The 26,363-nt window shown below is 42.8% G+C and overlaps 1 protein-coding gene across 1 annotated transcript in view; it reads right to left on the bottom strand.

Moving 5' to 3' along the window:
- Positions 1–25,915, bottom strand: part of KIF13B (kinesin family member 13B) — a 140,257-nt gene extending 114,342 nt beyond the window's left edge. Inside the window, exons 1-2 of the mRNA XM_054179732.1 lie at positions 25,800–25,915; positions 14,251–14,344 (exon numbers count right to left, since the gene is read on the bottom strand). Coding sequence (XP_054035707.1) covers positions 14,251–14,344; positions 25,800–25,854 — 149 coding nt within the window. The 5' untranslated portion in view covers positions 25,855–25,915. The remainder of the gene's footprint in view (positions 1–14,250; positions 14,345–25,799) is intronic.
- Between the last annotated feature and the right edge of the window lie 448 nt (positions 25,916–26,363).

Raw genomic sequence — 26,363 nt, 5'->3', positions numbered from 1 at the left:
TGTATCCAACACCTGTAAGTAGAGCTGAGGCAAAACTTGGACCTCCCCACGCAGCTACTGCTCTGACCAGAAGCCCATCCTTCCTCTCCCCAGCACTTTACATTTATTCAGACAAAACCACACTACTTCAGCTCAGCTGACTGCTTCTCTCCTCAAAGGAGTGCTGATCAGACAATTAAGCATTGCATTTTTGTAAGATGGTACATGCCTTTCTCCAGACCAAACAACCCCAGTTCCCTCAGCTGCTCCTCACAAGGCTTGAGCTCTAGACCCTTCACCATTCTCACAGCCTTCTATTGGGCTTTCTTAAGCAGTCTTTGCTCTTCTTTATACCAAAAGGCAAGTTATTTTTATGTCATTAGAACCAGAGGAGAATAGTTTGGTACCTCTAGAACTGAAACAGCAACAAAACCAACATTCACTGTGCCTTTTAGGAGGCCATAGCCAGCTGTACCTTCATAGCTTCTTTCCAGGAGGACAGACATTCCAGCCCAGAGGGAAGGGTGCTGCCCATGCAAGAGCAGCAGATGCTGCATTCCTGCAGACCGAGGTCATGGGAGGGAGGGGGGAAAAAAAAAAGAAAAAAAGAAGAAAAAAAAAGAAGAAAAAAAAAGAAGAAAGCAAAATAAAAAAAGGAGGGGAAAAAAAGGAGAAAAACCCCACAAAAAAACCAAAACACCCCAAAGCCACCAAACTAACCACCTGCAAGATGTAGATTTTTCTTTCCTCCTCACAGGAGGAGGAGAAAAACAAACAAACAAACAAACAGCCCCCAGTCCTTCTGTCTTTTTTCTGTATACTGAAATTAAATTAGGTAAAATAATCTAAAATATTAATCTGGAGGTGCTACAGCAGCTGCAGTTGTTCCTTCTTATTGTAAGACTCTGAGAAACAAAGATGTACAGAAACAATTTTCTCTGCATTCAGTAGTGTTATTTCCAACTTTACAGAGCTGTAAGATTGTGGCAGAATCAGGCTAATCCCCTTAGAAGCAATGGAGCATCAAGGGTAACTCCTAAAATTTCCATGGCAACAAAAGAATGACAAGTTACCTCACAACTCCAAAAGCTTCTTCAAAGTACCTCAGGAAAATGAATATAAGACACTAAAAGGTTTAACATAAGACAGGAGGTTTCTCCTTTTCCTCTCATGATAAGCCCACAAATAATTTAAGAAAGTTTTTATATTCCATTTTCCAAAACTTCTGGAATTCGTAAGACTATGTGTGATATCATCTACATTGTTCTAGTTGACCATAAAAGTACATGCCTGATAACATCATAAGGCATTTATTACCTTCTCTAGAAAGCATCAAAGCATGCCTGGCCACAGATACTCAATCCTGAATATTCATCTCAAACTTGCTTGAGGGAGACATCTACATAATGTAAAATGACCACAGCAAAGATCATTAGAGTTGTTCAGTACAAAGTTATTCTGGCTATTAGTAATGGAATATTTCCAGGGCTGAGGCATTTATCACCTCTCTGGGTAACCTGGACCAGTGTTTCACCATCCTCAGTGTACGCAATTTCTTCCTTCCATCTAGTCTGAATCTCCAGTCTTTTAGTTCACAACTATCACCCCTTAACCTGCCACAATAGGCCCTGTTAAAAAAGCCTGTCCTCACCTTCCTTGCAGGCCCCTTAATGTACTGAAAGGTTGCAAGAAGATCTCTCTGGAGCCTTCTTTTCCCTAGGCTGAATAACCACAACCCTCCCAGCCTATCCTCACAGCAGAGATGCTCCAGCCCTTGGATCATTTTTGCAGTGTCTTCTGGACTCGTTCCAAACAGGTCCATGGCTTTCCTGTACAGAGGACCCCAAAGCTGGACACAGCACTGCAAGTGGGGTCTCGTCAGAGTGAAGCAGAGGAGGAGAATCGTCTCCCTTGCTAAGTACTCACTGACATTCCAAATACCTTCCAGTGCTGAGGTTTTAAAGCTGTCCTGAATGGCATCTATTAACTTCCACAGAACACAGCGGCTCCAGCCACTAAAATAACCCTTCAGCCTGCAGGAGTATTCTTCAACACCATTCTGACCACTGAATACTTTATTACAGTCTTACCTCACAAAGCACTAGTATTTAAGAACTGAAAGTAAAGATGGAACAACTGGACATAAGCACTCATGCTGCAACATTTACTTAGAATACTGAAGGCAGATACTAAGATCGAACTTGTTCCCCTAAACATCTTTACTTCTCCCAGTTTATGATCACTAGGTAAGTCCCTTACCGTGCTTGATTTGATTTGTTAAAAGGAAACATACTTTAAAGCCTTTATTCTTTTATTAACATATCAACATAGGAAACAAATATTTTAAACTTAAAAGCTCAGCTTTCATTACCTACCCAGTGCTTTGTTTGGTTCCTGCTGTCAAAATAGCACAAGGTAATTTGTTGGTGTTTCATGAATTCAAACAGAGTTCTGACTCGATTTCTACTATTTCAAAGAATAGCTGAAAACTAATCAAATGTTATGCCCTTACAAATTCCCTTCCTAAGAGAGAAACCTATATTGCAGCACAGGCAAAAAAGCCATCGGGCTAAAGTGGAAAACACCAGGTCAAACAGTAATTCCACTGAAAGTGAAGTCCAGAAAAAGACTGACACTGAGCCAAATTCCAGCCGACTCTTCTTAAAGCAAATGGATTTGTCTGTTTTAACTGGTGGATTTAACAAGTCAAGAAAACACTTAACACATCACCACAGTTTCCTTGAAGCTTAAACAGACTGATAGTCTTTAAGTCTCAGACAGCTTTAAAAACAAAACTGTTGACAGTCCTCTCAAAATGTTCATTCTTACAGCTTCAATATGCCACAAAGAGGAGGTGTTGGTTTGGTTTTGTTCTAACACTGGGAACTGGCTTTACTGCTACTGCTTTGCAATAGGAACAGACTACAAATGACATTCTATTTGCAGCACTCCTTAGATAATTTACCATCAGAAGCCTTTGCCAGCTCCAGAAAAGTGCATGAAGGATAGGCTTCTTAGCAACCATCACCATGAACCTCCAAACACTGTCTGTAAGCAAGTCCAAGTCAACAATATTCAGGGTACTCCAGAACTTGCTGCTAGATTACAGAGCCTATTAAAAGCCTTCAATTTAGTAAGGAGTTAAGGTTACAGGTATTTTACAGATAGAATCATAGCATGCTTTGGGTTGGAAGGGACCACCAAAGGTCATCTAGTCCAATTTCAACCACAGTGAGCAGGGACAACCTCCACTCAGTCAGGTTGTTCAAAACCTTGTCAAGCCTGACCTTGAATATCTCCAGCAATGGGGTCTCAACCACCTCCCTGGGCAACCTATTCCAGGGTTCCACTACCCTCATGGTAAACAAGTTGTTCCTAACATTCAATCTAAATCTGCTCTTCTCTAATTTCAAACCATTGCCCCTTGTCCTGTCACTACAGTCCCTCTCTTCAGCCTTCCTGCAGACCCCCTTCAGGAACTGGAAGGCCACTATTATGTCTCCCCAGAGCCTTCTCTTCTCCAGGCTGAACAACAAGACAAAGTACCAGAATTTAGGAATCCACAAACCACAAGTTTACACTCCAGATCACATGATATGTGAAGCAAATTCTTCATCTGTTCTCTTTACTCTTTCCCTCAAATACAGCAGGTTAGTACCAACTTGCTTGGATCAGCAATGACACCAAAAAAAGGCCTCTTTCATGCTCAGCAAAGTGATATAAGGTGGCCAAGGATGACTCCTAGTAGTGGCATGGCCACCCAGTTCCCATTGGCTCATGTTAACCAGTTTTCACTTACAATATGGGGAAGGGGTTTATAAATAACAGATACCCCTAAATTGCAATGGCTATGTTAGCCATAAAAAAGGTGAAAGTAAATAGGTGTGACCCAAGAGGTGAGCAGGGAACTATCTACAAAAAGAACATGGTAAGGCAGTCTCGCCGCTTTATTTTCTTAAGCAACACACAATAGGATACAGGCCTTTTTAAAGCACATTGACACACTGTCCTGGTTTTGCTGGGACAGACTCTTAGGCCAGCCATGGGCTGCAGGCCATTAGCAGTTTGGGACTACTGTTTTATCCCAGACCAGAAACATCAGTTTAGGAAGGATATTGACTTGCTGGAGCATGTCCAGAGAAGGGCAATGAAGTTGGTGAGGGGTTTGGAAAACAAGCCCTATGAGGAGAGGCTGAGGGAGCTGGGGTTGCTTAGCCTGGAGAAGAGGAGACTCAGGGGTGACCTTATTGCTCTCTATAACTACCTGAAGGGAGGTTGTAGACAGGTGGATGTTGGTCTCTTCTCCCAGGCAGCCAGCACCAGAACAAGAGGACACAGTCTCAGGCTGTGCCAGGGGAGGTTTAGGTTGGATGTTAGGAAGAAGTTCTATACAGAGAGAGTGATTGCCCATTGGAATGCGCTGCCCAGGGAGGTGGTGGAGTCACCATCATTGGAGGTGTTCAGGAGGAGACTTGATGGGGTGTTTGGTGCCATGGTTTAGTTGATTAGGTGGGTTGGACTGGTTGATAGGTTGGACACAATGATCTTGAAGGTCTCTTCCAACCTGGTCTATTCTATTCTATCACACTCAGTATAAAGTGGAAGTCTGCTGAAGAGAGGGGAGCCACCTCCTTAGGCTCCTCCTGACTCTGCTTCTCTTCCTTCTCCTGCTCTCAAGGACTGTTTTCCTGTTTACTGTGCTGTGCCTTTGCTGGGCTGAATATAACTTTGTATTGGTATTGATATCAGTTCTGTTGTTTCATTAAATTTATTTTCATTTCAACCCATGGGTCTTCTCTTCCCCATCCCCCTCTGCTGGGCAGGGGTCATTGGATAGAGCAACTGCTAAAGTTTAGGCCTGGATATGGGCTAAACATTGACACACACACAAGCACAGCTCAATGTTTTAATGATTTTGTCTATGACAAGAACTAGTGGTGGGTTCCTAGCTCCCATTTTCACTTTTACTCAAGTCAAAGTATGTGAACAGTGGCAAATACACTTCCTCAAAAGCACAACTCGAATTGCAGCAACCCCCTTCTCTCCCAGTAGAGTTCCTACTTCCCAGTTTTACACAAGATAAGTATTTTACATGTCAAGCATTCACCTCCTTGTTCAGTATCATCCCTTGCTTGTGCAACCAGACTTAGGAGGTGCACAGTAACAGGCCCATGTTTGTTAGCCTTACAGTCCTCAGGACAATCTCCATTCCTTGTCTGTCCTGACTCCTCTCCAGTTTAGTATCTTTCCAGGACAAAAAGATCAACTTTCAATCTTTCAGGGAACAAAATTATTTCTGTGTACTGCAGCAACTCACTTGAAGTATTTAAAAATACAATTTTCACATCAGAAAACATTTTTCAGTAAGACAGAGATGACTGGCAGCTGGATACAGGTAGGGAGTGTGCTTCATAACCTGGGTTTAATGTGACTTCCTACAAAATGCACTCTGGTAACAGACTGAAAAAGCAATGGCTTTACCATAATTTCCTTCAACCATTTACATTACTCTGTCCAGTTTAGGTGAGGCTTCTTTATTCCCCCTCTTCTAACTTATTTATGCTGTCAGTAACTTGGTTAATAAAAAGCAGCATTAAGTACTTGAGGGAGCTTATCAGAAACATGATTTCATAGAACAGGGTCGTGCTTGAAGTGCGAGTTCTACACAGAGATGCAACAGAGCTGCACAAAGTCAGCAACACAGGAAAATCTCACAGCACTGTTTTTGCAAACATGAACTTCCTGTGAGTTGTTTTGTGCCCACAAAACACCCATCTGCATGTTGAGAGGCAGTCTTCATGTCCTTCTGGATGTCAACTATCAGTCTTGGGCATACACACTGCCTCTCTGCCCCCACAACTTACTGGAACATTTATGCAACATTTCATAACACAGAAATCTGTTCCCTCTAAGACAACCACAAACTACCAAGTAAGCCAGAATTTTCACTGTCAGGGTTTATACATCAATATGAACCCTTACCCACAGTGCAAGCTGCTCCCCCTTAGTGTGAAGGGGGAGCACAGCCAGTTCGTGTTGCTTCCACACACTCACTCACATCCCAGTCAGAATTACTCTTACCCCAAGCAGTTCAACACAGCAGGAATTCATTCAACCCTAGGCAAGATACAAAGAAGCATACAGAGTGCAATTCATTTTCACCCATCTTCAAAGACAGTAAGATTCCTTCCTTAAAATCAGAATCATGGAATTGCTTTGGTTGGAAAAGACCTTCAAGACCATCAAGTCCAACCATTATCTAACTCTCCAATGTCTGGTGCTAAACCATGCCCCTTAGCACCACAACAGTGCAATTAAACCACCTCCCCCAGGAACCTATTCCAGTATTTGGTAACACTTCCACTAAACAAGTTTCTTCTAACATCCAATCCAAACCTCCCCTGGTGCAACTTCAGGCCCTATCTTCTCATTCTTTCACTTGTTAGTAGGGAGAGGCAGCTGACCTCCTTTATTGTAGTTGTAGAGAGTCAGAAAGTCTCCCCCTCAGCCTCTTTTTTTCCAGGCTAAACAACCTGTGCACCAGACCCTTTATCAGCTTTGTTGCCCTTCTCCGGACCAACTCCAGGACCTCAATGTCTTTCTTGGAGTGAGGGGCCCAAAACTGAACCCAGTATTTGAGTTGTGACCTTACCAGTGCCAATATAAGCTTTTCACTAGTTGATGGACATTTTCCCCAACCCACACACTCCCTCCCTATTTATAATTTTCACATAAAGCATAGATTTATGTGCAAATTTTACCACCTCACTAGTCAGGCATTTCCCATGCAGTCAGCTACACTAAGATTAGCATTTTCCATTTTTATCAAGGGAGCACAAGATCTCTAACACTCCCCCTAGCAAGAGCTGATAAGTCATGACTTATTTTCAGCTTTTAGCCAGCTCTAAGGAAAGTTCTCGCCTCAGCCTAGAGTCACACACACATCACAGCCAGAGGAAAGCTGGCTTCACCTGCACTGTATGCAGACCTAAGATTGTATAACTTGCTAAGGCTGCACCAAGCAGGAGCTTATCCTACTCCTCAACACGCTCACTGGTGCTGCCTTGGTGTCAGGCAACAATGGTCACAGATTTGTGGCTAGTGGAGCAGGCAGAGGGAGCTTGTGTGGGCTTGCACAAACACTGTGTTCTAGTTTTTAGCAACTGGGAAAAAAACAGGTGAAATCAGAATCTGATAAGATTGTATTTGGTTCTAAATACACTTTGAACTTGGCAAAAGTTCTGGGTGCTGCACCTACTATTTAACCTGGCATCTAGGCATTTTGTTAACTTTCCAGTTAAAGTAGAATATGAAGCTTGGCTCAACAGGACTACAGCAGCACTATTTTACTGTCAGTAAACCCTTCCAATCCTTCAATGTTGTTAAATCTAGAAGTTGCATGTGTTTGTTACCATTCATCCACTTCATAATGAACCTTTCACAAAGACTGAACTAACGCTGCTTGAGTCCACTAATTGTTTTCTGGTACCATTTCTTCCTCTGAGAGCATTCTGTCTCAGTCCTAATCTTAATTTCTTCCTCAAGAAGGTTCTTCAGCTTTTTAAGAACAGAAAAAACCCTTCAGTCCAAAAACAAACTATGAAAAGTCTATTACAGGCTGCCCACATAGGTTCCAAAATCCACCTTGATGAGATCCTGGGCAGCCTATTCTGGGGAGCTGGCCTAGAGGATATCCAGAAGTCCCTACCAAATCCCACCAGGCTGGGAATCTGTGAGGAAGTTTTGACGCACTGGGCTGTTTATTTCAACCCAGTAACTGCTTGAAGTCCATCGTTCATCTGAAATAGGCAATTTATTACCTAGTTACTGTACAAGTAGGTTGAAGGTTTTTTGTTGGTCCTTTTCACTACATTCTGTGAGTACTGGTTTCATTCTCTCAACAACCTTCAAATTCATTATGGAAGAAATTTCTCTTTGGGAATATCATTAGTAGTGGCCACAGCAAGGTAACCGTTACTTACCTAAAGCTCTGAAAGGTGACCCCATTTTAATTGCAAGGGAAATAGTTCAAAATTTCTCACAGAACTAGAGCACAAGAGGTTTCCAGGGCTGTCATTTGTCTCAGAAAAAAATGGCACTTGGAATGGTAGAAGAACCTTATAAAAGTATTCCTTTATAAGTAAAATGTACTTGGGCTTCACCCAGTTCCTCCTCAAAGCAGAAATCATTAATCTTGCATGTTGCAAGGCTACAAAATTCCTCAAGTCTAAGATAATAATATGCCCTTTCTTGGTTTCAAAGAATCCCAGCATAGTGGGGGGTTGGAAGGGACCTTTGGAGATCATCTAGTCCTAACTCCTTGCTAAAGCAGAGTCATGCACAGCAGGATGCCCAGGATTACCTCCAGGCAGGTTTGGAATCTCTCCAAAGAAGACGACTCTACAACATTTTTGGGCAGCCTGGTCCAGGGAGTTGGCATTCTCACAGGAAAGCAGTTTTTCCTCATGTTCAAATGGAACCTCTTGGGCCATAGTTTTGTCACCATTGTCCCTTCTCCTGTCACTAGACATCACTGAAAAGAGTCTGGCTCCATTTCCTTGATACCTGCCCTTTAGATACTGAGAAAATTGAGAAGATTGAGCATTGCTAAGATCCTCTTTTTGTCTGCTCTTCTCCAGGCTCAACAGCTTCAGGTCCCTCTGCTTCTCCTCATAAGAGAGATGCTCCAGTCTCCTCATTTTTGTAGCACTCCACTGGACTGTCTCCACTACTCCCCTGTCTCTCAAACCTGGGAGTGCAGAACAGGACACAACACTCCATAAATGGCCTCACTATGGTAGGATAGAGGGGGAGGAGAACCTCCCTCTACCTGATGGTCACACTTTTTTGAAGGCACTCCAGGAGACCATTTGCCTTCTTGGCCACAAGAGCATGCTGCTGGAACTCCTTAGAAAACAATCAAATTGAGTTTAAGTATCATGACTTCATGAGCAAAAACACTGCCTGTGTGGATACACAAAAATAAACTTCAGACTGGAATAGATGCCTTAAAAGGAAACCTCTCTAAAAAATTATTTATAAAGATACTCAATTATTGAAATGTCTATTCCAAAGCACTAATTGTAAAGATATAATGGCTGAAAAGGGAAAATTCAGCCTTGTTTAACAGACTCAGCAGCTCCAATTAGCTGCACTCATTTCTTGGAATAGTTTTTACCCTGTGCCAGTCTTTGGAATCTCTCTGCTCTGCAAAACAAAAGGGAAAGCATCTAACAAATCAGGAATTATGACAAAAGTATACAGAAGTCAGCACTCTGTTTTTAAGCACATTCTCTTAACAAGAAGACCCAAAAGTGGTTTGTTGGGCAGATTTAATAAATTATTTGTTTGACAAATAATATGGTTCATTCATAGGCCTGGGTCTTACTGCTACACAACTGATTTCTGAGCTTGCATAATTACATATCAATTACAGTTATGTTTGCAGTATATAATAAAACTCATGTCAAAAATCATGGAATCTTAGAATGGTTTAGGCTTGAGGGGCCTTTAAAGCCCCCTGCAATGAAAAGGGACATCTTCAAATACACCAGGTTCCTCAGAGCTCCATTCAGCCTGTTTCCAGGATCGGGGCATCGACCACCTCTGCACAACCCGTGCCGATGTGTCACTACCCTCACTGTAAAACAACTTCTAATTTTTAAAGTCATTTTTTTTTGGTTTGTTTGTTTGTAAAATGCCTGCAAATTGTAAAACAAACAAAGAAAGAAACCAGAGACATAAAGAAACTTAGAGCATTTAATGTCAATTTGGAGCGTTTCCAAAAACCTTAATTCCCATAAACATTCCAATTGTTGCCTAGGACTTAACTATTCCCTTAAATCAAAATGAGTTCACACCCTCCTTCAAGCCTCAGCTACCAAGTAATAACTCAGTGAGTAATCTTTGTAGCACACAGTAAACCCCAGTGTTGATAAAGAAACTTTAGCCTTGACCTTTGCAACAGACAGAACAGATGACTAGGGAAGGCAAACAGAAAAGTCAGACAAATCATGCTAATGACACTATTCACTGCCAGCCAATCCCTGGAGATTCACACATCCTGCAGAAGGGAGCTTTTGATTTAAAGAGGTCATCTTGGGGAAATTGGTGACAAAACTCCCGGCTCTGTAGCAAAGAATGTAGTGAAAGCAAGTAAATGGAAGGTTCATCACTTCTACACGGTGTAAGTTGCAATTTAATACGAGCAACCGCCACTCAATCAACAACCCCCCACCCCCCAACAGTAGCCCAAGGTTAGTAACAAAGGTCTGGAGGTCATCTGATGGATTTTTAAATTAATCTGTTGTACACCAGCAGGTTACTGAAACCTGCACAGCCCTCTTAAGGATTGCTCAATAAAAAAGAACTGCTGCCTTTCTCTGTCTCAGGAAAGGTTGTTTCTTGGTTAAGGAATAATCAACAAGAGGATGCTTGATTTTTAAAGCTGCATGGAAAGAGCCACCTTCTTTTGAAAGCAAGTGTTTCACATGCATTCTTAACTCTCTAGGGGCTTGAGAAATGTGTAAGTAATCTCTTCAGCAGGAGAAAGTGAGGTCACTCAGTTGTCATTCAGATTTTTTAAAAATCCTTAATGATTAATGCAAACAGCTAAAGACACTCTTTTTCTGAAGCCCTGAAAGAGTTTCACTGACAGTTACATCAACACAATTTGATGTCCCTGAAAGTCAGGCCCCACGCATCTGTCAAAATACTACGTACATTTTTGATGTTCTTTTGCACATGTTCATTCCCAGAGCCATGTGAAATCATAAGGAATCATAGAATCATGGAACAGTTTGGAAGGGACTTTTAAAGGTCATCTAGTCCAACCCCGCTGCAGTGGGGAGACATCTTCAACTAGATCAGGCTGCTCAGAGTCAACCTGATCTAGAAAGGCTCCACAGTTTCTCCAGGCAACCTAGGCCAGCATTTCCTTACTCTGCGAAAACAATCTTCCCTGTATCTGGTCTAAGTCTTCTCCCTTTTGCTTTAAGGCCATCAGCCCTTTTCCTGTCACAACAGGCCTGGCTAAATAGATTATCCTCATCTTTCTTACAGGCCCCCTTTTTGTACTGAAAGGTCACAACTGGTCTTCCAGAGCCTTCTCTTCTCCATGCTGAACGACCCCAACTCTCTCAGAGAATCCTCACAGAAGAGAGGGGTTCCAGCTGTCTGACCATTTTTGTGGGCTCCTCCAGACCTGCTCCAGAAGGTCCACTTCCTTCACGTGCTGAGGATTCCAGAGCTGGACATGTCATTGCAGTTGGGGTCTCATCAGAGCAGAGCAGAGGCACAGCTGGCCACTCTGCTTCAGATGCAGCCCAGGATGCAACTGGCCTCTGGGCTGTGAGCCAGCTTTTTATCCACCAGCACCACCAAGTCCTTCTTTGCATGGCTGCTCTCAATCCTTTCATCCCCCCAATCTGGACTGATACTGGTGGTTGCCCCAACCCAGATACAAGACCTTGTACTTGGCCTTGTTGAATCTTATGCAATTTGCACAGGCCCACTTCTCAAAAAGGGTAAGTGGGGGTATCACTTCCAAACTCCAAAGACTGCTTCTCCTCTTGCACTCAGAGATAGGTGAAAACTCTATGCCAGGTATTTGCCATTTTAACTGATCTGACTGAGGATTTTGCAGACAAACTGACATATTATGTTGATCTCTGGCCTGCAAGAATCACCCTGGGGAAACAGGATAAGAATGTGTAACTGTGACAGGGGCTAATTCACCCATGAAACTATTTATTCACACCTCCCCATCTCCCAGATTTGGTTTCTACAGTGAATGGAAGTGGGAAAATATGCATATTTGTAAAGGTCATTGGCTGTTTTTCCCAGTGTCACTCCCTACTACAGCACAGCTGAACACAACAAGTGGGGATGTGACAGCATAGATTGGTTTCCAAAATTCTTTTCCCTATTCCTAAACTGACCCTGGCATCTTAATGAGAAAGGCAGAAAAGCTCTTAAAGATTTTCAAACTTACCCTGCTTTTCAAGGATCTAAAGAAAAGTAAATAATACTGTAAATGCACTCTTACTTGTTTAATTAAAAGCACTCTAGGTTTGTCAGAACTCCTTTAGCTCATTTTAGACAGTGGACAAGGCTGAAACCATAATGAATTATTTTACAGCACAAAGCTGTTGATGATGGATTTGGGAACAGAAGGAGAACCTTGGAATAAATTAACCTACAAACTTAGAAGAACTATAATAAAATTAACCTTTGCCTTGACCTGATATTTAAGATTCCTCTGATGGTGCTGCAGAATCCAAGACAATTTAGCAACAGCCTCTCTCATGGGTATTACACAGAATCATAGAATCACAGTATGGTTTAGGTTGGAAAGGACCTTTAATGATCATCTAGTATTGCCACATTCTGTCAACAGGGCTATCTTCAACTAGATCAGGCTGCTCAGAACCCCATCCAGCTTGACCCAGCATGGGGCTTCTCCCACCTCTGTCCAACCCTTACCAGTGTCTCATCACCCATATATAAAAATATTCTTCCTTGCATATAGCATAGAGCAAGTCTCTCCCCTTTTGGTTCAAGGCCATCACCCCTTGTCCGGTCACAACAGGCCCTGCTAAAAAGATTGTCCCTGTCTTTCTTATAGACCCCCTTTAAGTACTGAAAGGCCACATTAAAGTCTCGTCTGAGCCAGGCTGAACAACCCCAACTCTCTCAGCCGGGACCCTGTTCCAAATCCTCAGTACCCCAACTATGTTTTTAAGTTAAGTTGTCTCAGTGTTTGCAGGCAAACCTTTAATGCAGTTAATGGGCATCCACTTTCCCCCCCTCTGTTAAATCACAGCATATAAATTTACTCTGCTTCCTGCCTTAGATTAGCAGTGGGTATTTGTGAACATGCAAATGAAGCATTCTTCTGGCTGGCACACTGGTTTCTCACACTGGGCTCACCATCTTGTCTGGGATGTCAACATTACTGCCAATTGATTCCTCCCTTGCCAGGAGGCACAATTTACATTGATGCTTTCTCTCACAGCTGCAGTAAGAACAATTTCTAAACTTATATTTATGAATACAAACTATGCAGCATTCGATTACTTGCCACATTTTAGAGAAACTATGAATAATATTCTTAATACAGCTCTGGCTGACTGAGAATCTCCATTTCCTGCCATTTTTAGCAGTTTCCAAAGCTCAAATCAACATAGGTATTTGGCAGCTGAACAATACACGTGTTTCTGGAGGAGGCGGATATTGATACAAATGAAAACACCACACACAGCCTGTTTGATTTGGAGTAACTTATTAAAGCTCCAGTCCCACTGTCTGTAATAAGTCTTTCAACTGATGACAAACAGAAAGTACATTTTGGACCTGATGATCTTTTTGCTTTTCCATTTACTACTGCTTGGCTTGACGAAGTTTAAAGTATCAGAGGTCAGGTAAAGAATACTTCTGCTGAGCACTTTACATGAAAAAGCTCTGATATGTTGCATTCAAACAAAGGTCTTCTATGTGTTTAACTGATTTTTTTTTCCTCATTTCTATCACACTTAAGGCCACTTCTTTTCTTTTCTACTCAGAAAACAGATCATGACTTACTGTGGATGTTCAGTAATGGGTATTGCCTTTTCCTGCACCCCTGTTGTTTTGTTTCATATGTACAGGTCTCTTTCAACCTGGTTTATTCTATTCTATACTATTCTCTATATTTTCTCATTTCCCCTCTTTGCAAACAGGCAATTAATTAGCCACAACCTTAATGTTCTCAGTTATTACAGGACTTACCAATTTCACAATATATAAACAAACTGATGCCAGTTCTGACATAAATTGGACCCTACCCTTAGCCACCGTTCCATGTATTTTTGATGCATGTAGTGCCCCAGTGTCAAAGCACTCCTAGAGCCACACCTCACCAGCATGTTCCCATTCCCTTTTTCACACAATAAATACCAGCCCACTGTGAGAGAATAACTATTAATTTAATCCCAAACTAGTCCCCACTCATATTATTCTGCAGATTTCAATTTCTCCTGTTCTGTAACAGCACTTGAGAAGAACTGAAACAGTTCACAGACCCATTAATTGCCAACACATTGTTCAGAGCAGGAAGCAATGCAGTAAGCACTAGGTTTCCAAACAGCTTCCCAGTTTATGGATGATGGAAATTATTTTGCAGGAAAAATATACATTATTTTTGCAACTGAAAGCCCTCTATGAGGACCTACATTTCCTAGTTGTTATCCTCAATTTATGAAACCTGCTCTTCCTAATTTAAAAAAATCTTACCTGGCATCTCCTTTTGAAAGGTTGGTGTTTACAGGATGAAGAATAACCTTGTTTGCATCCACATCCACCACACATTTTGTATGCAGATCAAGCTCTACAAAGAAATGAGAAAGTGTCAAGTGCTGCTCCTAAAGCAGTGGGATTATATACAGCATTACTTCCTCCAGACACCAAATTTATTCATGCAGCCTGACAGCCACCCATCACCTAGAGAATAGAAACAGGACTATTGCCAAATTCCACTTCTAGAGATATTCTGATGGGATGGATCCTGTCCAGCTTTAAAGCAAGCACTCTTTTCAAAACAAGAAAGAGCACTTGGGTTTTACTGAAGGACAACCAGCATACACAAGCAGTATGAAATTTCTTCTGGGGAAAGAGCCATTAGGCATGGTACCACTTTGACAGCTCTTCTTCTTGCTCTCTCAATGCCTTGCACGCTCCAAGGGAAATCTGTTCCTACCATCTGCAGCACATTTTCCCCAGCCACTGTTGTGACATTGTGGCATGTCACGCCAGCTGTCAGTCCTGGGGCACCTGCTTGGAGAAATTCAAGGCCCATCAACAAAAATTTAGGTGTGAGTATGCAGGAAAGGGCTTAGCCTTCCCCAGAGGCTCCCAGTCAGCTGGAAAGCCTCACTCTTCCAAATGACACTAAGCAACGGGATATGAGTAATAAGAATACTTGGAACGTATGAGAATTCTCAGCCTTAGAGGCGGGGGAAACAAAATAAAAGCTTCAGATAACACTGACAACCATCCAAGGTATCCACCCAATGACAAATGGAGTTAGAGCTTTAAAATAAATAAATAAATCACACAGCCACTTGTAATCAAAGTCACTGCCTACAGACACAGGGCCTGGACACAAACAAGTCCAGTCCTATGTGCTTCCACTCCAGCGCTGAACCAGGGAAGTGCACCCAAATGTCGATACCTATAAACATGACACACTGCTCACACCCAGCAGGCACTCTGCGAGGCCCTCACACTGTGATGACGAGGGGCTATGCTGAGTAACCTCCATACAGGGTTCACTACCTTAGCTGAATCACCAAAATATGCCTCTTGTCTAATCATGTTAATTATAATCCTCATCCTCCTTCATCTCTGCTCATTCCTTCTTCGTCACCTGTACTTGCTCTTTCACCTTACAGCACCTTATAAACTCCGACTGCAAATCTCTCCGGCAAAGACTACAGTCCCAATTATTGCGTGCCACCTTGCTGGCTTCTTGCTACTGTTAAATAACATAATAAGAGGAAATTTCTTCTTTTTTTTTCCTTCTTCATTTCCTGAAAGAAACATTATAGCCTCTTGCTGCTTGAAACACAGAGAAAGCCAAAGCTCAAGATTACTGCTCATAGCAGGCAGTCACATGAAACTGAAATCCGTCCCAACAAAACTCCTCCTCTATTATTAAACTGTGCTTTTGGAGAAGGAAGAGACAGACAAGTTGCAGAAGCTAGTGTTTATTTTAATTTCTCTCCACGCCCTGAAAGCCAATTTGCCTATCATTAATATGCAACACACGCTTGCTTAGATGAAATTATATTCTTCATACATCCCATATCTGACAAGCTACTTGATCTTGGTCTGGCTGGTTAGTGATTAACATTCTGTATTGCAGTGACCTGCTTCTTAGCTACTGAAGAAGTTTTTTTTACATGTCACATCCCTTATGTGAAACACAAGTATGTCCACTCTGTGTACAAGCATCATTTTTTAGCTCATCTCAAGAGAGAGTGCTGGTGGCAAGTTCGGCATCCATGACTGCCCACTGAACTCAAGGTCTGGCTAACATTCACCAAGCCTCTCTTTTTGAAATACCTTTAAGGAACCTCACAGACAGGACATCAGAGTTCCTTAAAGTCACCTGTCCTCAGAGGAAAAGAAATGTGTCAAGTACAGCACATCTTGTCTGATGATCACCTTCACAAAGGTAACATTAAAACCCCTTACCTAAGCATCCTGCTGACAAGAGACAGCATGGTTTTGGGAGATGTGGTGAGCCAACCTAACAGCTACTGCCAAACAGCGACATCTGTCCTTCCTTCTGGCTGCTGTGCCTATTGCTCACCTTCCACCACTAATGTGCTCACCAGACCCCTCTGTGTTACCACTCTAAATTACTTCACTGACAGAAAACTATTCAGCATGAAAAATGGATGCATTCAGACACACAGTTATATCAGCCCAGTGAAAGGCCTGAAGAACATGAAAGGCCATGCAAACAATTGGGTATACCTCCACAGAGAGGAAGACAGAAGAGGAAAACCCTCTCCCAGCAGAGATGAATGGTTATATCAGTTCACAGTGTCCCATGAAATAACCCCTAAGAAACAGTTATATCCAGCCTCTAAACTGGGTCATGCAGCCAGACAGCTTTAAGGCTACTTACCCCAGTTACCTTGGTGAAAGACTCACTCCTCCAAACTGAAGAAACAGTCTGCATTTGGTTTTTATAGCACATCGCACACTTCCTACACATTCTAGCTCCATTATAAGGCATGTTTTTGACCTATTTCTGATATCTTTAAGGCTTCTAGTAGGTGAAAAGATGAAAATCATGTCATCATAGTTTCCACCTCATTAAATGTTTAATATCATTAAAGCATATTATCTTCCTGCTCTTTCAGATATGATCATACACTGACTCCACCCTTACTTTTACTAGTTGCAGTGTCTCCTTGGGAAGCAGTGCACTTGCTGTCCCTGAACAACAAGCAGAATTAGGATGCATTAAAATAAGATGATAAGCATTAACATCCAAACCCATCTATTAGTTCACCTTGTAGCAAGGACTCGCTTATCAAGGTTTGGTATTACTCTTTCTTTCAAATATACAGCAATTTTTTTTCAGGCAGCACAAAATGAAGGAGAAGTTAAAAGACATCAATAAGGCCAAGTGCTGGGTCCTGCACTGCACTTGGGTCACAACAGCCCTGTACAATGCTGCAAGCTTTAGGAAGAAAAATCTGGAAACTGCCCAGTGGCAGCACTCAAACTCTCAGCATCTCAAGACACATTTATCACAGGGAAAGAAGGCCGCTTTCAAAGCTTCAGAGTATGACAGTGTGCCATCCACAACAAAAGGGTGACATGTATCTTAGTCACTTTTCCACATTTGCATTTCACAGTTGGAGAAGTGTTCAGCAAAGCTGAGTGCAAGAGTAGTTGTCAAGTCACTTGTCCAAGTTACTCAGCAAGAATCTCTCAGAAGACTTCTTATTTTGCATGTGAAACTGCAAGGTAGGGCTTGAAGGAGGCCATTTTCCTTCCCATTTCCCTGCATTTTTCTATGCTTCTCCAAAGTCTTCTAAGACTTAAAAAAACAGGGTCTTTGCTGAAACCAGCCTTGTGTAAATCCCAAATGACTATGCCTTTGATAAGCTTTATTTCCCTCTTTCTTATTTAAAAGAATTCACACCACTCTTGTACACTTTGGGCTTTTTCACTAGCCTAAGAAATCTCATGTGTCTCAAACAGGGTGGAAGAGTTAGCAAGCAAAAGAGAGAGCAGGTAAAGCAGAACCAGGAGCAGCATACCACCACACGCAGTGGTGGATTCAGCAAGGACTAACCTATTATTCCCAACAACTGGTAGGAGTTTACATTCCCTCTGTAATAGCAGTCACACCTCTGGTAATGATCAACTCAAGGTAGCCAATTTTCCACAACAGTCTTAGGAAATGCCATTGAAGTTGCAATGGACTAAACAGCTTTGTGGCAGAGTGTCTGTGAATCCTGGAGGAACAAAGTTGGTGAGGGGTTTGGAACACAAGCCCTATGTGGAGAGACTGAGGGAGCTGGGGTTGCCTAGTCTGGAGAAGGAGGCTCAGGGGAGACCTTCTTGCTGTCTACAACTACCTGAAGGGAGGCTGTAGCCAGGCGGAGGTTGGTCTCTTGTCCCAGGCAACCAGCACCAGAACAAGAGGACACAGTCTCAAGCTGTGCCAGGGGAGGTTTAGGCTGGAGGTTAGGAAGAAATTCTACACAGAGAGAGTAATTGCCCATTGGAATGGGCTGCCCAGGGAGGTGGTAGAGTCACCATCATTGGAGGTGTTTAGGAGGAGACTTGATAGGGTGCTTGGTTGCATGGTTTAGTTGATTAGATGGTGTTGGATGATAGTTTGGATGCGATGACCTCAAAGGTCTCTTCCAACCTGGTTTATTCTATTCTATTCTAAGGGGAGAAGAGATGCATTTTGGAAAATGTAGGATGTTTTAATCTCTAGGAAACCTCCATCTTGACTTGGGGAGCTGTCTTCACAGATGAGCTGTAACTAATGACACCACTGGTTGGATAATGATGTACCCAACTCTCTCCCTAGAAGGGTATAGAATCAAACCCAGTGAAAACATCTGAACTGCCATTAGGGGTGCAGTGATACTGAAGCTTTTTCAACCAGTACCCAAAAAAGCCATCCTACCTTTACAGTTACTCTGTTTCAGAAGTACATACAATGATCCTAGAAGGTATTACTTCCAACTGTCCTGTAAAAACTCTTAAAGATAATACAGTAAGCAAGTCTGTCTGCAATTGTGGTTTTTTTTAACTGGTGGTTGGGGCCATGGCATTAAAAAGGCTTTTAGTACAACAGCCATGGTAGCTGAAAAGTCTGTCACAACTTATTTGATGTTCCGTATTTTCTTCTTCATATATTCTGTTTTTTCACACTGTACAAGATGGATTCAGGGAAAGCATTTCCCAATTCACAAGAACCTTTATTCCCATATAATTTTTCCCATCAAATTCCATTTCAAGAAATTAACTTCTGATGACTGACAGTTTTTCAGCCCTTTCAGAGAATGTCTGATCCCACACCACACTGAAACACAGACGCATCATAACACAATTAGGATAAATTCTGTGACAGATTCCTCACAGTCCCACACCAGATGTAGGGCAGCTCCACCTGTAGTGAAACCCAGGGTCCCCTGGGAGACAGCACATGGGAACCAGCATGTCTGCTCTTGTAGAATTTCTGAAGAGCTAACTGAGGTATGAAAAATAAAATGTGAAAGGTTTAAAGTGCATGTACTAAGCTCCCAAGCCAAAATTGGCCTCAAATGTGAAAGCTCATATTAATCTCCTGTACAGACTGAGACAATAGAAATTTTATATTTTCAAGTTGCCAGTAGATTTTCAGGAGATTAACATTCCCTTGAAGGTTAGAACTGGAATGTTGCAGTCTGAGCCTTCAATTTGCACCAAATAAGAAATTATAGCTGGCTTTGTGTACTCTTCTTGGTCCAAAAAACCCAAATGGCAATTAACACTGAAAGTCATCCAAACAGTTACTGAAAAATACATAAAAGTTCCTTTATCACAAAATTAAATGAATGCCAACCAAAAAAACTAACCAGAGACTGCTGTTTGTTGGCTTTGCTTATTTGTTTGAAAACGAAATGTGAAGGCAAGTTCAAACACAACAGGTCCACAACTTTCCTTGCCAATATTTGTTGCCTTAGAGTCACTTTTCTCTTTGCTATGTAGAAGCCAACACAAATAGAGGAAAATACAACCAATGGGATGAGAAAGCATAAAAATAACCTACAGCTAAATAGCAATGCTAAGATCTTAAATAGGGGGGAAAAATTAGTGCAATAACACTTTTAGGGCATTAACCATAAGCTGTACTGATTGATGCATCCCGGACAAAATACAGTAATTTGACTTGCCCCTTAAGTCTGCCAACATGAAGCCTACACAGGCATCTTTCAAGCTTCTCTGCCACATATATATCTGAACAGGGCAAATGTACTTCATGAAATTTTCAGTTTGCAGCAATTAAAGACCATTAAATATGCATGAGTGCATCTGGAAGAGCACACAACATTATCTAATCGTGATGACGAGGTGTAAGTCAGCACAAACCGGTGAGCACATTGAAGGCAAGCAATCCCTCCTCACATGTTAACACTACATTGTCCACGTAGTACAAATAAATTGTTCTGCCTTCTGCCGTTTCATTTTCTGTGAGACAAGAGCCTGACAAACAGCTTTACTAAAGGCACTCCACGTATCTGAACCATAACCTTACTCACAGTCTGCTCAGCTGCTTGCATGTGCTGCTCAGTGAGACCAAGCAAATAAACCAGCCTGGTGACATTCTGATGCAGCAAAGAACTCTGAAGAAAAATTCAGCACAACTCTGTGCTGCTGCTTTGTTTTGAGCTTGAGAGTTAACAGGATCAAAATGCAATAGTGTTTGCTCTGCTACCAACCACCCCAAAGCCCAGGTGGAACCATTCAGTTTGTCTATCCGATCTTCTGTTGACTGCAGGAGGAGCAAGCAAACATGAAACCAGAGCAGCAAGGTAATCTCATACTGCACTTCAGGCTAGCTCTAAAGATGTCATTAGCAGAAGAATTGTTTGCCCTTGTGGCATCCACATTGGACTGACTGGTAGTCTCAAAGACTTCAGCCGTGAAGAGCAAGCTTGTTAACACCTTAAGCATTCTTAACATACAATTGCCTCATCGAGAAACACAAGATGAAACACTAACTCTACATGGTTTAACCCCCACCCCCTGTCACAGATCTCTGGGTTATCCCTGCTCATACCACAAACACTATTTCATAGGTTATCAACCATCACTAGGAAACAGGAAAAATTGAAGGCAGTCTTGTAGGACAAGGATAACGACGAAGAAAAGCTCTGCGGTTTGCATGCTGCCGTCAGGATACAGCAGGTGCCGTTTCATTCATTCTAATACCATAATTAATCTTGTAAAACTGATTGCACAAACTATAATTTTTAGATGAATTGTTTCTGTTGTAACCTCCAGTGGGAAACCAATCAAACAATAACAAAAGAACAACCGCCGCCTCCTCCACCAATACCAACACCGTTTCAAGTGACTGAAAATGCAACCTCCTCCAAAGAGTAGGAGGACATAAAATTAGCACATAGCACCGTGTATAGAAGCTTGCACAATGACAAAAGGAAACCCCTTCATTATATGTACTGGAGACAGAATCTTTATCATCAAGCACCAAAAAGATCCCTGTTTGAACACAGAAGCCAGTCTGGATGAATGTATACATGGACAGACACCTGTAGGTATAATGACAGGAAATCTAGATATGTTTACTGGCAGCTAGAGGTCTTCCACCACAATCCTACAAACAGTTTAATCTGTTAGCTTTGCCAGAATCCAGGCTATAGTCCCATACTGTGTAAACTTTGCCTGGCACACCCACACCACCACTCCCCACCTGAACTGTAATGCCACCACCCACCCTTGTGCCAGCACCAGCACTTCTACTGCTCCTCAATAAATTCATTCCAAGCACTGAACACATTTTTTTGCAGTTAGTTTCCTGCCTTGTTTAAACAGAAAAGTATTAACCCAAGTCAGGCACAGTAACACAACAGCTTCAGACATACCTTTGAGTGTAAATTATATTCTTTTATTACTGATAATAATTACTACTTTAATTAGCACTATGCTGGATTTATTCAAAAGGCACAGAGAAATACCAGGACTTCACATACTTATGGATGCCTGGACAGCAACATCACCCAAAGCCAAAATATTCATTAACATAAATCTTAAATTAAAAGCCTCCAGCTGCCTTTTGCTTTGCTCCACGGCATGGCTTGCGCTCTTGCACATTTACCCAAACTGAATATCTGCTAAGTGAATCGAAACACTGACAATGCTCATAAAAGGAAATCCACTGCAACTCCAAAATACAACAGCAAAAGAACTTACTGCTATCAAAACTCCATCTGAAAAAGGAGATGTTTCAGTGACTGAGAAACCCAAGAAAACAGAAGCCTAGGAATCCTATTTAACCAACCAGTATTCAATTACTTAAATTTTAATTCTTTCACTACAAGAAAGACAGAGGTGCTGATGCAAGTCTGGAGAAGGGCAGTGAAGCTGGTGATGGGTCTAAGGCATGAGTCTTGTGAGGTGTGCCTGAAGACAGTGTATCATAGTATCAGTCAGGGTTGGAAGGGACCACAAGGATCATCTAGTTCCAACACCCCTGCCATGGGCAGGGACACCCCACACTAGATCAGGCTGGCCAGAGCCTCATCCAGCCTGGTCTTCAACACCTCCAGGCACAGGGCCTCAACCACCTCCCTGGACAACCCATTCCAGGGCTTCACCACTCTGATGGTGAAGAACTTGTATAGTCTGGAGAAGTCTCTCTAGAACTACCTGAAAGGAGGTTGGAGTGAGAAGGGTGTTGGTCTGTTCCCTCAGGTAACAAGTGACAGGACAAGAAGAGTAGAGTCTCAAGTTGCACCAGGGGAGGTTTAGGTTGAACCTTATCATAAACCTCTTTACTGAAAGGGTTATCAAACACAGGAATAAGCTCCCCAGGGAGGTGGATGAATGACCATCCCTGGAGGCATGTAGAAGATGCATAGATGTGGTGCTAAGGGACATGATTTAGCACTAGATTTGGTAGTTCGAGAATGGTTGGACTAGATTGTCTTAAAAGTCTTTTCCAATCAAAATGATTCTATAATAGCATGCTACTCAAAATCTTGGCTTGCAAGGCAGAAAACATGCAAAAAAGAAGAAGTCACTATTGCTATGTAGCAGAGCCCCCAACTTCAGACATGATGCTAATTTGAAGCAATAAATAACCTAGATCCTAAAAAACCCCATCTCAACAAACAAAAAACAGCAACAACGAAAAACCAAACATGAAACCCAAGTACAATTATAAAGGCTTCCTCTCACTGATAAACATTAGTACTATAAACTTGGTTTATAGATTACCATGAGAATGAAGCAGGACCCTCAACACTCTCCCGTGAAAACTAAGTACTATGAATAACCATTTGATACGGAAATCCCTTCAATGTGCACCCAAGGAAGCTATTAAACTTTTATGACCTGCATAAATTAGTAAGAGCGAAACATACCACTTTTATTAACCTAATAAACCCTCGCCTTAAGAAATTCATACTTCAAGCCCTAAAGACAACCACCACAAGTAAACACTGAGAGTATTTCAGAGCTGAAGTTTCCACAGTGGCAACCATCTGACAGGCTGGCAATTTTTAAGCCTTTCAGTGCAGAGGGAAGGAAAGAACATTACTCGTGATCCTGAAGAAAACAAATACATGCTTCAGGTCCTAAGCCCCACAACTTTACACAAATACTGCTCAGAACAAAGTGCATATTAGGGAGCTTCCAAGAAAGCCACCTCTTGCCTCAAAGAGCAAAGCCATGGAAGTCTTACAACCTGCTGACTCTTCAGAAAATCAGTTACACAAATTGTTAAATTTAACATTAAATGAATCCAAATCATTGTTTGCTTCAGTAAATTCTAGGACTATCAAAAATGCTGCATTGAGGTATCAGAGCATCTGGAGTGTGACAAATACTCTGCTGAAAAATAAAAATTATAATAATGAAAAAAAATAATAATCAATACCAGGGCATTTTGCTTCAGAGAGAAAAAAATACTGATCTTTTAGGCTAGACTTACATGGATTTAGGTGTTACTCACATAGTAAGAGGATGCTTTAATAGCTGAAAGGCAGTTTTTATAGAAAGAAGGGACTCCCAGACTGCCACGCTATATGCTAAGAGCATAGGGTTCAGGTCACTCCTCTCTGGGGAACAGCAAAGATCAATAATCAAATATCCTCCAGTCCTGGATAAGCTTTCTAACAACCAGGCTATGACCATTCTCTCTAGTCCATAATATTTTTTAAGTTTATACAAAATAAAACAGCTGTGATAACAAGATACACTCTCCCATTCTCCCAAATGCAGCTCAGAATAAGAATATTCCCCAGCAAGACAGAAGATTCAGATACATGTATTGCTCTAGATCTATCATCTTCCATAATTTTTTCCCTTTTACTTCCACCCCTTCTCCCCCACACATTTTCCCAGTCCCTAGCTGGAAACAGCATGAAGACCACTACACGTGCACAAACTCTGGGCTGCACATGCATAGAACATATGCCAGGAGGGAGAGCAGCATTACTCATCCTTGGAAAGTCACAGCTGGACTGAACAAGGTCCTGTGCAACCTAAATTTGACCTGTTCTGAGCAGCTCATTGGACTAGAAACCTCCAGAGGTGCTTTCTAACCTGAATTATTGTATAATCCTGAGGGCAAAGAGCACCACACAGTCAGAAGATGTCTGGGTCACAGCCAAGGAAATGACCTGTGACAGGAAAGGGACATGAGCAAGAGGAAGGCTCATATATTTCACTGAAACAAGGCACCACCTTTCAGCTGCTTTCCATTTCAGCTCCCACCAACTCTTCTATACTGATACTCAATCTCCTCCACCAAGGCGCATCCCTTCTCAGCTTTGAAACTGCTACCTGAAACTTAACAAAATGGTCAAAAATATCCTTGACTGTCCTAACCACAAGACTGTGGGGATATCAGCTGTATCTCCCCTGTTTTGGTTGTGGGACTTGAGAGCTATTGTGAACTCAAGTTTGACATTCCCCTACTTTTCTTTTAAAAGGTATGGAAATACTGTAGTCAAGACTATGAGTTTTATTTATTTATTGAAAGGCATTAAAGAGTTATTTTGTTTCAAAGTCTGTAGAAGAGGTTTCCCCCCCTACCATCTTCCTCTTTGCTTTAGCTATTAAACTGACTTCTCTTGATTCTCTGTCCTCAAAAAAGAATTACTGGCACACTTCTATGAGAACGTGGGGGGGGAAAGTCACCCTACATGTTTCTTGGAACTTTGCCTTCTTCACCTTCCCATTCCTTGGCTGAAATTGCCTTTCCGTACTTGCTTCCTCATCATCTGAAACAAGTTTTTTCTAATTAAGACAAGTAATAAACATTTAAACAGATACCCAGACCACGGCCGGATTAACATAACCCTTAGGCAAGTTTCGTTGGGGGGGGGGGGGGAAATCCCACACCAACTCAACAATGAAATCTTCTCTTGTCAATTCACGCCTCCTCTTCCCTGTTTTCTTGTTTGTTTTCGTTTCTTTATGCCTTGATAGTGCCTCTGTCATCTGGATAGCTCCGTCCCACTCAGCCACCGAGGGCTAAAAAGAGGGGTTACGGAGCTGTGGGTTGAATTACTGTAGGGAAAAAAAAATGCAGAGGGAGAGGCACTTTTCTCCCAGAAAGCAGGAAGAAGGAAGAGCTCTCCCAGCAGAGAACGGGGCACAGCTCCGCGGGAAAGCAGGTGCAGGAGGTGTGGAGAGGGGTGTACGCCGCGGGGAGGGGGCTTTAAAAAGCCCCTCAAAACAGGGCGAGCTGAGGATAAAGGTGTCGGCAGACGGGTGAGAGCAGCTCGATTTCACAGAATCATACAATTTCGCCCCAGAGCTCCCGGTACCTACACAGGCGTGCATAACAATTAACAAATAAATACACAGGCACGCTCCACTACCGAGACGCACACCCCGGCAAACACGCCCCCGCGCCGGGACACCCACACCTGACCCTGCAGACACCTACGGGGACCGGCGCGCCCCGGCCTCCCGCCGCGCTCTGCCCCTCAGGCCCGCTCCCCTCACACTCCCCCTCCGTGAGCGCCGGGAGGGGAGAGGGGATCGCCGAGGGAGGAGGGTCTCACCTCGCCGATTCATGGGGCGGACGCGCACCGCCACCTTCACTTTGGAGTCCCCCATCGCGCCGCTCCAACCTCCCCGACTCCTTCGTCCCTCCTCGGCTTCCGTCTAGCAAGGGAGACCCGGCGGCGCGGGGAGGGGCGCGGAGCGGGGCGTGGCGGAGCGGGGAGGTGAGGCCGGGGGCGGGCGGAGGGAGGCGCCGCGGCTGACCAACGTCCATCCGGACTACAGCTCCCTGCATGCAGCGCGTGGCGCTCCCCGCTCCCGGATGGGCTTGGCGAGGCGCGCGGGGAGATGTAGTTCGCCCGGAGGCAGGCGTTCCGTGCTGGGCTATGTAGTCCTCCACCACAGAGTTTCATGGAATCATAACATCACATGGTTTCACAGAATTTAACCCTTCAAGAGCCTTCTCTCTAAACTGGAGAGATGTGGATTTGATGACTGTTCAGTGGATAAGTAGCTGGTTGGATAGTCGCATCCAAGGGGTAGTGGTCAATAGCTTGATGTCTGGATAGAGACTAGTGACAAGTGGTGTCCCACAGGGGTCTGAACTGGGACCGGTGATGTGT

The sequence above is a fragment of the Dryobates pubescens genome, chromosome 3 (assembly GCF_014839835.1).
Source record: "Dryobates pubescens isolate bDryPub1 chromosome 3, bDryPub1.pri, whole genome shotgun sequence".
NCBI lineage: Eukaryota > Metazoa > Chordata > Aves > Piciformes > Picidae > Dryobates > Dryobates pubescens.
Note: the sequence above shows the minus strand (reverse complement) of the source record. Positions and strands in the feature narration are given on the sequence as shown.